Genomic DNA, 18228 nt, shown 5'->3' on the forward strand with positions numbered 1-18228 from the left:
TCACAATCTATTCACTGTCAATTGAAAACCTCTAAGTAGATTTTTTGATACTACTGTTAAACCAAATGTCTCTTGTTCTATTCACAAGATGTTAGTTTTGGGATTCCAAGATCACAGCATGCCAATGTTATCTAGTAAATTTTTCTTGTCTGATTAAAATCATAGTTCAAGTGGTCCACAGTCTAGCCTGTTTAAACTCTTACTGCATTTAAAAATCTTCTAATCTTTGTGTCATTTTCAGACTTAATACATATATTGTCAACATCTTTGTTCTAACCCATTGTCATGAATCTGTCAAAGAGAGGGCTGAGAATATATGGATGACAAATAAGTGCATTAAAAGATATTTAACATCATTAGCCATCAGGAAAATGCCAATTAAGACCACAATTAGATATCAGTACTCACCTTTCAGAAAGGCTAAGCTTTTTAAAAGTGACAAAACCAAATGCTAATGTAGATGCAAAGAAACTGGATCATGCATGCATTGCTGGTGGGAATGTAAATGATACAGCCACATTAGAAAGTTGGAATTTTCTTACACAACCAAATAGGGCAACTACCATACTACCCATAATCTGGGTAATTATTACAGAGAAATGAAATCTTACGTTCATACAAAATCCTGCATGTGAATGATTGTAACAGCTTTATTTGTAATAGCCAAAAACTAGAAACAGCTCAGATGTCCTTCACCTGGCAGAAAGATTAAACAAACTGTGGTACATTTATACAATGTAATATCACACTCAGGAATATAAAAGAATAAACTATTGATATATGCAACAACATGAATGAACCCTCAAACACCTATGATGAGTGAAAAAAACAATAATTGATATGGTTTGGATGTTTGTCCCCTCCAAATTTTATTTTGCAATGTGATTCCCAACGTTGGAGGTGGGGTCTGGTGGTAGGTGATTAGATTATGGGGGTGAATCTCTTATGAGTGGCTTAGCACCATCCCCCTTGTAATGAGTGAGTTCTTACTCTGAGTTCACATGTGATCTAGTTTTGAAAAGTGTGTGGCACCTCCTCCCTCCCTTTCTTGGTTTTGCTGTCGCCATGTGATGTGTCTGCTTTCCCTTCACCTGCCATAACTGTAAGCTTCCTGAGACCATAACCAGAAGCGGATGCTGGCACCAATTCCCGTACAGCCTACAGAATTGTGAGCCAATTAAACCTCTTTTCTTTATACATTACTCAACTTCAGGTATTTCTTTATAGCAAGGCAAGAACAGACTAACACACCAATTCCAAAAGGTTACACACTGAAAGATTCATGTAACACTCTGAAAATGACAAAATTATATAGGTGGGGAATAGTGGTGGCTAGGGGTTATGAACTTGAGAGGAAGGTTGGCAGTGGGTATTAAAGGACAACATGAGAGATCTTTTGTGTTGATGAAACTCTTCTGTATTCTTATTATGGTCATTGTCCCTTGAATCTAGGCATATGATAAAACTGAATATAACTAAACACACACCGATGAGCACATGTAAAACTGGTGAAATCTGAATAGATTGAGTGTATTAATGTCAGTTTTCTGGTTGTGATGTTGCACTATGCATTTGCAAGGTCTTATCATGTGAGGAAACTGAGTAAAAGATACACTGGTATCTCTTCATATTACTTCTTACAATGGCATGCTAACAGATATATTAAAAGGCAATCAACATCATTAATCATAAGAGAAATGCCTATTAAAACCACTATATCACTTCATGCTTGTTAAGATGGCTATTTTCAAAAAGACAATAAATAACAAATGTTGATGAGGGTGTGGAGAAAAAAAGAACCCTAGTACACTGTTGGTGGAAACGTAGATTGGTATAACCATATTGTAAAACAATATGGAGGTATCTAAAAGAAATTAACAAGTAACTACCACATGGCCCAGCAATCCTTCTTCTGGGGATATACCCAAATGAGATGAAATCACAGCCTCATATAGAGACATGCACTCTCATGTTCATTGTAGCATTATTCCCAATAGCCAAGATATGGAAACAGCTTAAATGCCCATCAATGGATAAATGGATTTTAAAATTTGGTGTGTGTGTGTGTGTGTGTGTGTGTGTGTGTGTAGTTATACATAGTTATACGGAACTAAATGTTATTCAGCCTTAAAGTAAAGAGGTCTTGGCATTTGCCACAACACGGATGAACCTGGAGGACGTCACAATAAGTTAATTAATCCAGACAGAAAGAAAAAGATTCGATGATCTTATATGTGGACTATATAAATAAGGCGCTCAAGTAGACAGAGGTAGAGAATGAAACATTGGAGGTGGGAGAAGAAATGGGGAGAAGTAGGTCAAAGGACACAAAATAGCAGATATGTAGGATGTAAAAGTATAGAGATCTAATGTACAGGGGGACTAAACCTGATGAAATTGTGTCATGAATTTTTGTTAAATAAGTAGATTTTAGCTGCTATTGTCACACACTTAAAAACTAAGAACAGAGATATGCTAATCTGCTTCACCATAGTAACCATTTTACTTTATGTATCCTATAATATCATGTTGTAAACCTCAAATAGACACAATAAATTTTTTTAAAAATAAAAATAAAAAATCCGTCACACTTCTATATACTAACATTGAACATGTGGAAATCAAAATTAAACACATGGTACTATTTACAGTCACTCGAAAGAAAATGTAATACTAGGTATAAATTAAGCAAAACATGAACCAGAAGGTGGTTACAAATATTAAACATCAAAATATCTTTCTAAAATTTACAAAATACAAAAATGTACCTGATATATCCATTTACAAGGGAATAACAGATTTTATATACATAGATGCATCTTAAAAACAGGCCTGAGTGAAACATTAAATATTGACAATGCATACATAAATTGAAAACCAATGTCCACAAGCAATGAGAAATGTTTATTAACACTCATACAGAGAAAAGGATACACATCAAATGCATTACAATAATTGCCAATATAGACAGGAGAAATAAAACTGGGTCATGGAAATAAAGGAGAGTGAATGAATAAATAAACAGGAGAGGGTCTTGGAAATTAACACAAAGAATGTAACTCAGCTCTCTAAACTTGACGCCAAAACCACTCTATTGTATTCCCTTCAATAAAAACAGTATTTTTTTCCAAGGGAAGAATTCTTAATCATTGACATTCTATAGAAATGCAGGTGTATGGAAGTGGCAATAAAAATACCAACTTTTGTTTGTATCATTGTATTCAAATTCTCTGTAGACTATGCTTTCATTGATTGCCTGCAGTAGACAATGGCCACTCCCAGTGCCCCACACTTGGTAGGCTACTGCTCCACCTAGAGTTTCTTAACAAGGAAGTGCCCTAGTATTGGGACCATGGCCTCCAAGCACCATTATTTTAGTGTGTGTGACATGATGTCTTACTTTATGTAGGGTGAGGTTTTTGATCCGTTTGAGGGGCTTCAGTTGCTCACAGCATTGGATGAGTCATAACCCATGCCACTATGACGTATGTGGCCTGGAGGTGGTGATTTTGATGTCTTCATTTTGGAAAGAGTGGCACTGTCACCTAAATACAATCCAGTTCATTTTATTTTGTTTTATTTTATTTTATTTTATTTTTGTTATTTTGGAAACAGAGCCTTGCTCTATCCCCCAGGCTGGAGTGCAGTGGCGTGATTCTCGGCTCACTGCGACTTCCACCTCCTGGGTTCAAGCGATTCTCCTGCCTTGGCCTTCAAGTAGCTGGGATTACAGGTGCCTGACACCATGCCTGGCTAATTTTTATATTTTTTTTAGTAGAGACAGGGGTTCACCATGTTGGCCCAGGCTGGTCTCAAACTCCTGACCTCAGGTGACTGCCAGTCTCAGCCTCCCAAAGTGCTGGGATTACAGGCATGAGCCGCAGCGCCCAGCGAATACAGATCTTTTTGTATGCCCTTCTACACAATCACATGCTCCAAGAAACACCAAGTCCTTTTCTTCCTCTCCTGTAAGACAAAATTTTAAGAAGAAAATTTATCTGAGGAATCAGTCCTCCCCCAGTCCTTATTTACAATGTCTGGCTAACTGTCAACCTGTGGGTCTGTCTCCCAACCTACAGGAGCTCATATCCCTCCCTTCTCAAATGCCTACCTCTTCCCTTCCCTTCCCCACCCCGCACACCATCAGACAACAGGCAGAGATATACACAATCATCAGCTCCTTAAACTTGATTTTATTGTAATCATCGCCATCAGTGGTGATGATTTGTCCAATTTGTTTTCTCCATGTGTGACTAATCCTCCCCGCTGTCCTGTGAAGATCCTTCAGATGAGTCTAGGTCTTTGTCCTCCTTTGAAGGTCCTTCAGATGAGCCTAGGTCTTCATCCTCATTTGAAGATCCTTCAGATAAGTCTAGGCCTTCGTCTTCCTCCTTTTGGATTGGATTGATGGAGTTCTCTCGGGACTGGTCATTCTCCAGTTGATTTGAATTTATTTTCTTACCCTTCCTGTGGTAATACACAAATATTATTGGATATTCTGATGTTTTTGTCTTTTTCAAACTCTGTTCGGGGGCTAAGACTCTGTTTGGTACCTCTTGCATCTGGTAAGAAAATAGGGAGAGGCCAGAAAGACATTATTTTGGGTGAATAGGATAGAGACTAGGTAGCAAGGGGGGCTTTATGAGAAGGAATGCAGTTTGAGGAAGGGGTTTGTGCCAGAGAAGAACAAGGTGAAATCATAGGGTAGCGATCTATGGGGAAGAAGAAGAGGAGCATGGGTAGAGTCACCTGTTAGTCCAAACTGCACGATTTTGTAAGTTTTTGCTATGTTGCAGACATTGGTCAAAGTGAAACATTCCATGGGGGTTCAGGCCATGAGAAACATCCTGCCTAACCCCTGACCACAAGGTAGACAAAGGCTCAACTAAAGAAACGTCCCTATCATAAGTCCTGTTCCCCTTATTCTCTCGTCTTCTCCAGCCCTGGGCTAACCTCCAGATATTGATTAAACTCTCCATCTTATTTTTCCTTCCTTCCCCTTTCCAGGCAGCTGCAAAGGAACACCACAATGATATTCCACTGGAAAAAGGGCCAAACCACCTGATCATAAGAACATCTTATCAATATCCTCCTGGGCAGCAAGCCATACTGCCCAGCTCCGTCCCACCCATACCTGTAAGTTCCCCAGGCTATAAGCGGTGGTGGGCTCTGGCATTAAGCTGGTCCCCTACTTCCACAGGTGTCTGCAATATTCCTGTGTTGTTGTTTGAGATGCACCCTCTCTGTGTGTCTTTCTTTCACCCTCGTCTTCCCTTCAAAACCTAACATTTTGGTGCCAAAACCCAGAACATTGATTGAGTTCTAATGGGTAAGTTTTCTCTTGCAACTTGGAAAGCAGAAAGCAGCAAGCAGCACAAACTAGACCGGGGCCTGCTTCCAGATCCTGAGTGGACTCCCTGTTCCCAGTCCTGTTCCCGCTATTCTCTCATCTTCTTCAGCCCTGGGCTAAACTCCAGATATTGATCAAACTCTCCATCTTATTTTTCCTTCCTTCCCCTTTCCAGGCAGCTGCAACAAGGATCACCCCCATTGCTGGACATCACATCCAACACTGGGCTTCAATTCGTGGGTGGGTCTCCCTATTCTTCCTTTCTGGATTCCTCTCTATTTCTGCTCGTTCTCCAAAAAAATTCCAGTGCTGGGAGAGAGGTCTCCCCAGTCACCAGGTGACTGCAGCCTCCCTTCTCAGGGGACAGCCTCAGAACGCTTGCCACTCTGGCCGCTCTGGCCTCTGGGGAGCATGAATAGCTACGGGGCTGCCCCGACTTTCCAGGTCCCTTCTCCCAGGCAGAATCGAGCACTCACTTTCCTCTGGGGTATTCACTTCCCTCCGGAGAACTCACTCCCCTCTGGGGTATTCACTCCCTTCTGGGGTACTCACTTTCCCCAGGGGTATTCACTCCCATCCAGAGTATTCACTCCCCTCTTCCAAAAAACAAAACATTCAACTTTCAAATTCAACATAATCTAAAAAATCTTTCTCCAACACAATGGTAAATGATCTGAAGTGCTTTGCTTATCTCCGCTCATGCCTCACTCGCTCTCCTGTCAATCTTGTTCATCTTTTCAAATCTTCCTCCTCAAGGAGAAACCCCCCAAAATGCCTCCTCCTCCAGACAAGCCTTCCTCCTCTGAATTTCAACCTAGCCAACAAACCCCTTCCTCTGCCTCCTGCCCACTCCCATTCCCTCCACCTTCTCCTTCGGATCTGGCTCCTCCACCCCCTTACTGTCGCCCTCCATCCCCCTTCCTTCACCTCAAACCAGGTCTCACGCCCAACCCTCTTTTGCCGAAAACCAGACACATGCCCAAAGGCCTTCCAAAGTCCTTCCCTTGCAGGGGGTCATGAGGACTGAAGGCATAAGATGAATTCAAGTTCCGTAGCTGACTTCTCCCATATTGAAAAGAGATTTTGCTCCTTTTCAATGGATCCTACCTCCTTCCGCAAGGAATTTCTGTACTTCCTAAATCTTATGACCTTACCTGGCATGACATATATGTCATCCTCTCCTCTACCCTCACCCTGAAAGACAGGGAACACATATTTAGGGGTGCCCAGGCCAATGAGAACACCCTCCACCAACAAGATGCTGCTCACAACCCAACAGGGACCCTAGCTGTCCTCAGAACTGACCTCAATCGGAATTACCTGGCAACTTCCGTAGACAGACAGAAACAAGCCCATATGATATCATGCCTTCTAGCTGGCATAAATAAAGTCACCCCTGCTCTTTTCCTCTCCCGCCTTTTCAAAGGTTACAACTAAATATGCCACCTTAAGCCCTAATACCAATAAGGGCAAAATCTACCTCCATTTACACTTTATCTCCCAGTCAGCCCCAGACATTTGAAAAAAAACTTTAAAAAGTGGAGGATGGCCCTCAAACCTCCAAAGAGACTTAATCAAAGTGGCCTTTAAGGTCTATAAGATCAGAGAGGAAGAACTAAAAACCCAAACTTAAAAAAGGACCAGGCTAAATATCAAATGCTGATAGCTGCCACTCAACAGGGTTCCCAAGGCATACAGAATTCCTCAACTTGGCAACAGTCAACCCCAGGAGCCTGTTATAAGTACATCCAACAGGGACACTGGGCAAAAGCCCACCCTAATCCCATGACACTCTAGAAACCTTACCCCATCTGTGGTATCAAGCAACACTGGCAGTCAGACTGTGCTCAGTGAAACTCTTCATCCTGCTTCACCACCCATACCTGAAGACAGGTGGGGCCTGAAGTCCACCACCCCTACTGCCATCACCACCTCGGAACCCAGGGTAATTCTGTCAGTCTCTAGTAAGCCCATGTCTTTCCTATTGGATACTCAATAGGACAACTAGTTACTCGGTTTTACCAGAATATTCTAGACCCTTTTTCAGTTCTTCGATCTCTATTGTGAGAGTCAATAGAATCCCCTGTAGACACAGACTTGTCCTTTATTATGCAACCTATTCAACAGCCCCCTTCACCCGCTCTTTCCTGGTTATCCCTCAGTCCCCTACCCCTATCTTGGGGTGGGACATATTAAGGAAATCCCAGGCCTCCATGCAATGCGGCTCCTCCAATTCTACTCCTTTTAGTTTACTCTGCCACCCAAATGCTTCCCCCTCCCCCAACTCATCCTCATTATCCACCCTGTTACCTTCTGTGAATTCTAAAGCTTGGAATGTTTCTAAACCCACAATAGCCACACATCACATCCCAGTTAAAATAACCTTTTAAAACTCCTCCATTTTCTTTCAGTCTCAATATCCCCTTAATCCAGCTGTGCTTAGGGGCCTCAAACCTATTATTCGTAAACTTTAACAAGCTCATATTCTCAAGCCTGTTAACTCTCCCCACAACACCCCTATTCTGGCTTTCCAAAAGACAGACGGGACTTACCCCTTTGTCTAGGATCTACAATTTGTTAACCAGGCAGTGGTACCAATACATCTAGCGGTCCTCAACCAATATGCTCTACTCTCCCATATTCCTAAATCTACCACACGCTCCTCTGTATTGGAACTAAGAGATGCCTATTTCACTATTCCCTTAAATCCGGCTTACAGAAGTCTTTTTGCTTTAACTTGGCCAAATCCTAATACTCACATATGCACCCAACTAGCATAGACTGTACTCTTAGAGGGGTTCCAGGATAGCCCCCACCTATTCAGACATGCCCTCATCAAGGACCTAGGTGAACTTTCCCTTGCTGCTAGCACCCTCCTCCAACATGTCAAACTCCTTCTCTGTAGCCACTTCCTTAACCTGTCCATCCAACACACCACTCAGGTTTTAAACTTCCTCCATAATAGAGGAAATCTCAGGTAGCCCAAACCAAAGTTTGGGCCTAGCCCACAAAATTTTCAGGTAGCCCCAACCAAAGTTACTTACCTTGGGTTTGTCCTAACCCCTAATTCTCGAGCCATCCCAACCCAATGAAAGAAGCTAATTTGGGACATGTCCCTTCCCCACACAAAAAAGTACCTTCTCTCCTTCTTGGGCCTTGTGGGTTACTTCTGGCTGTCAATTCCCAATTTTGACTTGCTGGCCAAGCCACTATACAGGGCCTCACATGGGCCCATCCTAAAACCCCTAAACCCAGCTTGCCCCATCAACTCCCACTTAAAAACTTAAAAATGCCCTTTTAATGGCCCTGGCACCGGGACTGCCCAACCTCACCAAGCCCGTTACTTTGTATGTACATTCTGACCAGGGCCTTGCCCTTGCGCTACTCTGCCAAACATACAGCGATGTCCCACAAGCCATCGTGCGCCTCTCAAAACAACTGGACTCTGCCATCCAAGGCTAGTCACTCTGACTAAAAATCTTGGGTGTGGCCACATTGCTGGCCTTAGAGGCACGGAAACTCCCTCTCTACCAACACATTACTATTGCATCTTCCCATTACCTACAGGACCTCATAAACCATCAATCCCTTCTATCCCTCCCACCATCCTGCTTACAGCAGGTACACACCTTATTCCTAGATAACCCTCTAATCACCTTCCACAGATATAAAACTCTCAACCCAGCCACCCTCCTCCCTGTAAACACTTCCGATTCTAGGCTCTCTCACTCCTGTCTGGACCTCTTAGACTCCCTCTCCTCCCCCTTCCAACACATTTCAGATGCCCCTTTGCAGGGAACACGTACACGGTTAGTTAATGGAAGCTCTTTTAGGGAGCCATGTCCAGCAGCTGGCTATACCATCATTGCTGAAAATAAACTCCTGGAATCCAATGCTCTCCCACCCCATGCTACCTCTCAACAACCTAAGCTAGTTGCCCTAACCAGGGCCCTCACCCTAGTAAAGGGAAAGAGGGTCAACATTTACACCAATTCCAAATATGCATACCATATCCTACAGTCTCATGCCTTCACCTGGCAGGAACAGGGTTTCCTAACTACAAAAGGAACCCCCATAAGAAATGGCAAACTTATACATAAGATGCTGGGGGTGGATAAACTACCACTAAAGGCCACCATTATCCATTGCAAGGGGCGCCGAAAGTCTAAAGATGCCATAACTGAGAGAAACCTTTCAACAAATTTGGCAGCCTGGCAGGCAGCCCTTAAAACCCCATCGTTATTGCTCATTTTTTCCTGTATATACCCAGAAGAAATGAACCCCACTTGCCCGGGCTGGTGCCATTCAGGAAAAAATGGTTTGATCTCAGTGATAAAAGTGTCTTGTCCAAGTTTAAAAAACCTTGTGTACTTTTATATGTGCACAACCATTTCCATGCTGGTTACTGCCCCTACTCCAGCTTTTAAAAAATTATATACATTCTTCCGCCATGGCTGCCAATCTGAAATATATTACTAAGGCATGTTTCCTTTGCACTTAAACTTCCCCTCAGGAAGCTATCAAACCACTTCCTTTCCAATACACAAGGTCTGAAGACACTTACCAGGGCAGGACTAGCAAATCAACATCACTCACATGTCCCCCAGAAAGTGATTCCTATACCTTCTGACAATAGTAGATACATTCTCTGGATGGATAAAAGCTTTTTCCACCACCACCGAAAACGCACACCCCATCACGTCTATTCTCTTCACCCGTATTATCCACCGGTTTAAACTCCTCTCTTGCATCCAGTCAGACAACTGGCCAATTTGTTTCACAGTTTAACCAACAGCTGGTAAAGGCTGTAAACATTAAATCGGCTGTGCATATTCCTTACCACCCCGAATCTTCAGGGAAACTTTTTTAGAAAACAGCAACTAACCAATCTTCCCTAAAGGTTAAAATGGCCTGGACTTTACTTCTCCCATTGTTCCTCTCCTCCTGCATTTATGAGTCATTTCCCAAAAGCCCCTCAGTTTAAGCCCATTTAAACTTAGGTACAAATGCCCTTTTATCCTCCAAAATCTCCCTGTATTTTCCCCCTCTTCTATATGGAATACTTGGCCGGCGTTACACCTCACCCAACATCTAGTAAGACAGTAAGCAAATGCTTACTTGACCCAGCCTAAAAGTCTATCCTCAAAACACTCCTCCCTGTCCCTACAACCAGGGGACTGGGTCTGAATCACAGACTCCTCCTCTTCCCCACTCCAACCTAAGTGGAAACGTTCCCACCAGGTGATGCTAACTACTCCCACAGCGCCAAAGCTAACATCCTTTCCACACTGAATGCACCATCTCAAACTAAAAAGAGCACCAGACCCACATCTAGAAATTTTCTCACCCCCATATTATTCTCCTTCCCTCACAGGACCAACCTCACTGTACTTAACAAGAGTTCCAGAAGTTGCCAATCCAGAACACCTTAGTCCATAACACTCTCCGTCTCCAATTTCCAATCTTTTATCTCCTACCTTATTTCAGATGTTTCCTGGCTTCCATTCCCCATGTCCCTGAATAGTCCATGCCAATTTGTCACACTAATCCAGGAGGTACGACTGCAGGGCACCTTCCAAAATTTCACTCCTACTCAAATCTCCTCTTTCTTTTTTTGTCCTCTTTGTCTGTGGGATACTCTAAGTCCCCACCCCCAACCTCTGACAGTTGAGCCCCCTTCATCAGCCTCACACATTTCCTCTTAAATCAGTCACACTCCCCTCTTCCTTCCAACTGTTAAATTTGTTTGTCCACACAAATCCAGCAATTCACAGCCCTTCCTGTCAACCTGGCCACATGAACTCGGTCCAAAATAAACCTGCATCTCACCTACTTGACCAATTCATTCCCAAACCTGTTTATAATCTTGATCAGCTAAACTCCTTTTCCCCCAATCCATCAAATCCACCCACACAGTCACACACAGGGCTGTCACCCTTCTTCGCCTCATAGCCTCTTAACTGAAGATGTTACAAACGGATTCCATAAAACACCTCTTACCAACCCCTCCCCTCTTGGCTGGAGCCGCTCTTCATGTATCCAACTCAAGGGCGCTGCCTGGAAAATATCCACAAACAATTCCCTCAACTGCAACCTATATCCTTCTGCCCTGTCAGGACTGCAATGGCTATTAGTTACAAAAACCCATTTATCTCTCTCTCTCCAAAACCAAACAGCCTCCATCTCCTCCACCACCAACATTTCCTATCAGGCCCTTAGAGGGGATACCCTTGCTGGCAGCTATTCAACTTGGAAAAATATAAAAGTTAAAACAAAGGATTTCTGCAGAATTCAACCCCCACCTTCTCATGGCTTGCCACCATAACCTGCAACTTTTGTCTGTCCACCCCCAGTGTCTTCTTCCTTATCTCTGCCTACTGGCCAAATGGTCAGGAACATGCACCCTGGTGTTTCAGTCTAAACATTAACATTTTGCCTAACAAGCAGACCATCCAGGTTCCTTTAGTAGCTTCTGTCTCATCTTCCTCCACACACACTAAGCAGGCTCTACTTCTCATTCTAGTGTTAGCAGAAGTAAACATCTCTGCTGCACTCAGCACTGAGATAGCAGGTGGCCCCTTTCTTAGGACCCTTAATTTTCCTCCTCCTAATACTACAATTGGCCCATGTATACTCACCTTCATATCCCGCTTTATCTCCCGAAGGCTAAACTCCCGTGTCCAGGCAGCCACCCAGCAACACACTGATACCATCCTTCTCCTCTGCCAAGTCCGGTACCAGTGCCTCCAGGAAAACAACTCTGAAGTCCGACACCCCCCGCTTCAAAACCCAAACCCTGATTACAGCTCCCCTATTCAGCAGGAAGCAGCCAGATAATCAACAATGCCTCTCTTCCTTTTATACTAAAGTAGAAGGCAAGAATGTGAGTCCAAACCACCATTTAGTAAACTCCCTTCTATTTTGCAGACCTTGTTCAAAGTGAAACATTCCACGGGGGTTCGGGCCATGAGAAAAATCTTGCCTAATCACTTTAACACAAGGTGGACAAAGGTCCAACTAAAGAAAGTTTCCTATCATATCTTGCTGGGCAAAGTTCCAAGAAACACCACAATGACATCCCACTGGAAAAAGGGCCAAACAGCCTGATCATAAAAACATCTTACCAATATCCTGACGGGCAGCAAGCCATACTGCCCAGGCCCCTCCCACCCATACCTATAAGCACCCCAGCCTGTAAGCAGCGGTGGGCTCTGGCATTAAGTGGGTCTCCCACTTCCACAGGTGTCTACAATATTCCTGTGTTGTTGTTTGAGCCGCCCCCGCTCCGTGTGTCTTTCTTTCACTCTCACCTTCCCTTCAAAACCTAACAATCTTACCTCATCATTTTCATTGTTGGATTCACAGAGGCTGTTCGTCTTCTCCCCATTGGTGCTGAAAGTTGGCTGTTCCATGATTCTGGTTGGTTGTAGAATGTCTATAGTAGGCTCTTGTAGACTGCAGACTTCCACAGCTATGTTAAAGCTTCCCAGTGGGATGGCCCAGAGCTCTTGCTCTCCCTATATATACCCTCCTGATGACAAGGCAAAGCCACACCCTTGAGCTTCGTTTGATCATACAGGCAGTGTCCCAGCCAATGGCAGTCCTAAGGTGGCTTTGACATCACAAAGCACCACTGCTGACCACTCCCTGGGCTTGTGGGGGAGGGGTGACAGGGGTGTAGAGGAAATCAAATGCTGTTGTTGTTTCAGCAACCCCTGAAGATGCAGGCCAAACTGATCTGCCGCCGCTCCTCATTTCTCCATGTTTAATGTTCATGGTTCACATGGAAGCGAGAGGATGATTCCTTCAAGTCCTTCCCCACAGTCATTCCTATTAAGTCATTCATTCTTTTGTCTTCCAGCCCTCACCATGACTTAGTATTTTAGATGTCTCACCTCAAATCCCTCCAAGCTAGTGTGGCTACATTTAATTATTAGTTATTAATTATTAGTTACATTTAATAATTAATAATTAATTATCTCATTTCCCTCCTACAGTTCCTTCATATGCACCTTGAAGACCATTTACTTTTAGGCTACTGCCAGGCAAATTTCAACCCATGTTCTTTTACTCAATGTCCATGTAGTTCTTTTAAATTTCCTATTTCCAGTCTGAAATAATGGCCTTCAGTCTGTCAAAACTTTGGTGAATAAACATTCTTTACCGTGTATCCTAGTCTTGTTTCAAATCAGGGGTGTATGTTCATAGTAAATGTAGTATCCCAACATGAATTCTGCCAGTATGTGGGTGGGGGAAGGAGTGGATATTCAAGTGCTGGAAGTTGTTCTCAGTGTTTACATGCAGGATACTACAATCTAAGACCAACATGTGCACCAGTATGGGCATAGTTATACTTTGTACTAGAGATTGTGTCCAGTGCAAAAAAAAAAAAAATGCATTCAGTTTGGAAGGAGAGAAGTAAAAGTGTCTTTTGTCGAAGACTACATGAAAGTGTATGTAGAAAAGTCAATCTATAAAAAAGCTTCTACAATAATTGAGGTTAGCAAGATTGCAGAGTAAGAGATCAATACACAAATCAATTGTATGTTTATATATTAGAAGTTTCTATATTAGAAGAGGTAGTGTTTCAGCTAATGGTAGTCCGAGGGTAGACTGGAAGTTAATTTCAACAACTGAAAGTTGAAACTAAGAACAGTGCAATTTAAAATATCACTAAAAACATTAAAGTCTTAGGGATAAATCTGACCAAAGATGTAAATGACTTGTACACCTAAAACTACAACAAATTGCAATGATAAATTAATGACATAAAAAATCGAGATGTATACTTTGATTTTCGGTTGGAAGATTCAATATTGTAAAGTGGCAGTTATTCCAAATTTGTCTGTAAGTTCAACTCAATTCTAATCAAAATTCTAAAAAGGATTTTTAATAGAAATTGACAGGATAATTATAATATTCATATGGAAATGTAAAGTGCCTAGAACAGCCAAAAGAAAAGTGTTGAATCTTAAAAAGCTCTGGATTGCATCACTGTCAGTGTTCTACTTTTGATAGTGTAATGTGGTAGTGTACTGAAGATTTTACCACTGGGAGAGGCTGGTTGAAGAGTACATAAGGCCTCCATGTACATATCTTTGAAACTTCTTGTGAACTTATAATTGTTTCAAAATAAAAAGCTAAAAATGTTTTAAAAGAGAATAAGAGAGAGGGCCAAAGATAAAGAAGGCATAGCCCTAGATTCCTTCCATAGGTTGACACTTGTCCCATTCTCTATAGGAAGTCACAAAACGCAATAATGGAAAAAAAAATTTAAAAATAGAACAAAAGTGAAGTAGACCCTGGATTTTTGTTCCAGTGTTCGTCAAGCTCACATATCTTTACTTTATACACCATAAAATCAATAAAAGCCTAGCAAAATACTCTGCTGACCTCCAGAAACAAATAATTTATAGCACTCCCATGACTGCCGTCTAAACACTAACAAACCAAGAGAATCTTGTATACATTTTTTTTTTTTTAGTGAATTCCAGATGTTATCTAGAGATTAACAACTCCATTTAGTAAATTCTTACAAACTAACATCTAAGTATTTATTTCTTTTGGACTTTTGCCTGCAATTAACAGTGAGAACATCACACTGTTATGTCATGTTATAACAAACAAAACAAAAAAGCAAGAACCAACAGCCATGCCGCATCAAATAGGGTAGGTCAAAAACTGATTAAAATTGCTGAAAATAACAGCTTTCAATTACCTTATTACCTTTTATGATTGTTTTCTAAATTTGTTTACAAAAAATATTTTGATGGGTATATCACTATCCAATGAAAATTCTTCAAAATGTTAGGAACACATTCAGTGGCATATTTCTACTGAAAGATTACAACTTACTTTATAAAATAACTCCTATTGAGAAACAGTGATTATGTTATCTTTTCCACCAAAATGAATAATAAAGAATTAAAGGTCATCAGTGTACAATGAGTTCATTGTATTGATTTTTTTTAAATTTCTGATGTGTTCAGTTTTTAAGAATATTCTTCTTTTTCATATCAGGTTGAGGAACTACTCAAAGTGACTTTCCCATATCATGCTGTAAGTCAGAGATGGACCCAGGGTCAGAACAAGGGACTCCTTGAAACCTTTTCATCTCTTGTTTTTGACCCTTTGTACAAGTGATATTACAGACTGACATTAGTTTAGTTATAATAATAACCCTCAACTACATTCTTAATGATTTTTGTTACAATTTTTATCTAAGGTAGGTTTAAACACCACACAAAGTACCAGACACAGGATAGGATCTGCTTGGGATTTGCAGCACTCCGTGGCCACAAAGAGCAAGGTGTTAGAAGCCAACCGTATATTTCCCTCTGGAGCACAGACAGTTGAAAAGCAATCATTGAGAAAGTGTTGAGTATGAAAGAGGAATACATCCTACTACTGGCTTTGCATGTGACTGAATGAGTGGCTTTGAAAAATACCAGCATGATTACCTCCACTGCAACCACTACTACCTCTACACTAATATTAATACTACTACTAGCCATAGATTCTATACACCAAGAACCTACTATATGTCAGGCTCTGCTCTAAGCACATAGTATCTAGGTCAAACAGATGATACATCCAAAATAGGATATTTGACAAATATTTGTCTGCAAAGGGACCATTTATAAACAGGTAGATGCAGGGGGAACATCAGAGGTTGTGCTAGTAGCAGCTGCCATCACTCCAAACCCAAAGGAATGAGAGCAGGGAGGAAGTGGTTACTAGAATCTGGAAAAATCAATAATCAAGAGAAAATTGCTGTCTTCAGAAGTACAGTGACCTCCACCAAGAGACTCATCCAGCTCGAGGTGACTCACAGGGATGGAGCCAGGAGAATAGGTCCACAGCCCTCACTCTCCTTCCTTTCTCCCTCCCACCTCCAACTCTCCTTGGGGCTTTTCATTAGCCAAACCCAGTGGACACCAGAGAGTCCAGGAGCCCATTGAGAGAATCCTTCTTAAATAGCCTCTCAGGACAGCACAGGTGAAGAATGGTGGTGAGTGGATCTGGAAAGGCAGAGGGAAGATGTTCAGCAGAGATGCAATACTCACAGCAGTCCCAGGAGGTAGACATCATCATGGGGGTCTGATTTACTGATAAGGAAATTGAGGCCCAGAGAAGCTCAATAACACAGTAATTGTGAAACAGTGTTCAAACCAAGTTCAAGCTGCCCTACATCTCATATTCTTTCTGGTACTCTGGGTAAACTGCATACCTTCTGTAGGCTTCAGATCCCTCAGCTGTAGCATGAGTAAATTGGAACAACCAATGTCATTTTTTAAAAATATGCTATAAGGCCGGGCAAGTGGCTCACATCTGTAATCCCAGCACTTTGGGAGGCTGAGGCGAGCAGATTGCCTGCACTTAGGAGTTCGAGACCAGCCTGGGCAATATGGCAAAACCCCATCTCTACTAAAAATTCCAAAAATTAGACAAGCATGGTGGCACATCCCTAGAGTCCCAGCTACTCAGGAAACTGAGGAAGGAGAATTGCTTGAACCCGGGAGGTGGGGGTTGCAGTGAGCTGAGATGGGGCCAATGCACCCCAGCCTGGGTGGCAGTGAGACTCTGTCTCAAAAAATAAATAAATAAAACAAGATAATAAATAAAAAATATGCTATGATTCTATAATCCTCACTTTTATTAAAATTTTATTATTATTATACTTTAAGTTTTAGGGTACATGTGCACAATGTGCAGGTTTGTTACATAGGTATACATGTGCCATGTTGGTGTGCTGCACCCATTAACTCGTCATTTAGCATTAGGTATATCTCCTAATGCTCTCTCTCCCCCCTCCCCCCAACCCCACAACAGGCCCCAGTGTGTAATGTTCCCCTTCCTGTGTCCATGTGTTCTCATTGTTCAATTCCCACCTATGAGTGAGAACATGCAGTGTTTGGTTTTTTGTCCTTGCGATAGTTTGCTGAGAATGATGGTTTCCAGTTTCATTTATGTCCCTACAAAGGACATGAACTCATCATTTTTTATGGCTGCATAGTATTCCATGGTGTATACGTGCCACATTTTCTTAATCCAGTCTATCATTGTTGGACATTTGGGTTGGTTCCAAGTCTTTGCTATTGTGAATAGTGCCACAATAAACATATGTGTGCATGTGTCTTTATAGCAGCATGATTTATAATCCTTTGGGTATATACCCAGTAATGGGATGGCCGGGTCAAATGGTATTTCTAGTTTTAGATCCCTGAGGAATCGCCACACTGACTTCCACAATGGTTGAACTAGTTTACAGTCCCACCAACAGTGTAAAAGTGTTCCTATTTCTCCACATCCTTTCCAGCACCTGTTGTTTCCTGACTTTTTAATGATCGCCATTCTAACTGGTGTGAGATGGTATCTCATTGTGGTTTTGATTTGCATTTCTCTGATGGCCAGTGATGATGACCATTTTTTCATGTGTTTTTTGGCCGCATAAATGTCTTCTTTTGAGAAGTGTCTGTTCATGTCCTTCGCCCACTTTTTGATGGGGTTGTTTGTTTTTTTCTTGTAAATTTGTTTGAGTTCATTGTAGATTCTGGATATTAGCCCTTTGTCAGATGAGTAGGTTGCAAAAATTTTCTCCCATTCTGTAGGTTGCTTGTTCACTCTGATGGTAGTTTCTTTTGCTGTGCAGAAGCTCTTTAGTTTAATTAGATCCCATATGTCAATTTTGGTTTTTGTTGCCATTGCTTTTGGTGTTTTAGACATGAAGTCCTTGCCCATGCCTATGTCCTGAATGGTATTGCCTAGGTTTTCTTAATGATTCCTTTAAACTTTAGGTTATATTATGAATCCAGCCAACCAGACTTACAACTCCACAGTGTAAAACTATGTGTGGTGGGGCTATCCTGCCTTGAACT

At 41.9% G+C, this 18228-nt stretch overlaps 1 protein-coding gene across 1 annotated transcript; it reads right to left on the bottom strand.

The window, feature by feature from the left end:
• Positions 1-4174: 4174 nt before the first annotated feature.
• Positions 4175-12931, bottom strand: LOC100457335 (sperm protein associated with the nucleus on the X chromosome N3). Its single transcript, XM_024240973.2, has 2 exons — positions 12688-12931; positions 4175-4562 (listed from the first exon to the last, which is right to left on the bottom strand). Exons 1-2 carry the CDS (start codon positions 12760-12762, stop codon positions 4254-4256), a joined length of 384 nt encoding a protein of 127 aa, XP_024096741.2. The 5' UTR covers positions 12763-12931; the 3' UTR covers positions 4175-4253.
• Between the last annotated feature and the right edge of the window lie 5297 nt (positions 12932-18228).

This window comes from Pongo abelii, chromosome X (genome assembly GCF_028885655.2).
Source record: "Pongo abelii isolate AG06213 chromosome X, NHGRI_mPonAbe1-v2.0_pri, whole genome shotgun sequence".
Taxonomy (NCBI): Eukaryota; Metazoa; Chordata; class Mammalia; order Primates; family Hominidae; genus Pongo; species Pongo abelii.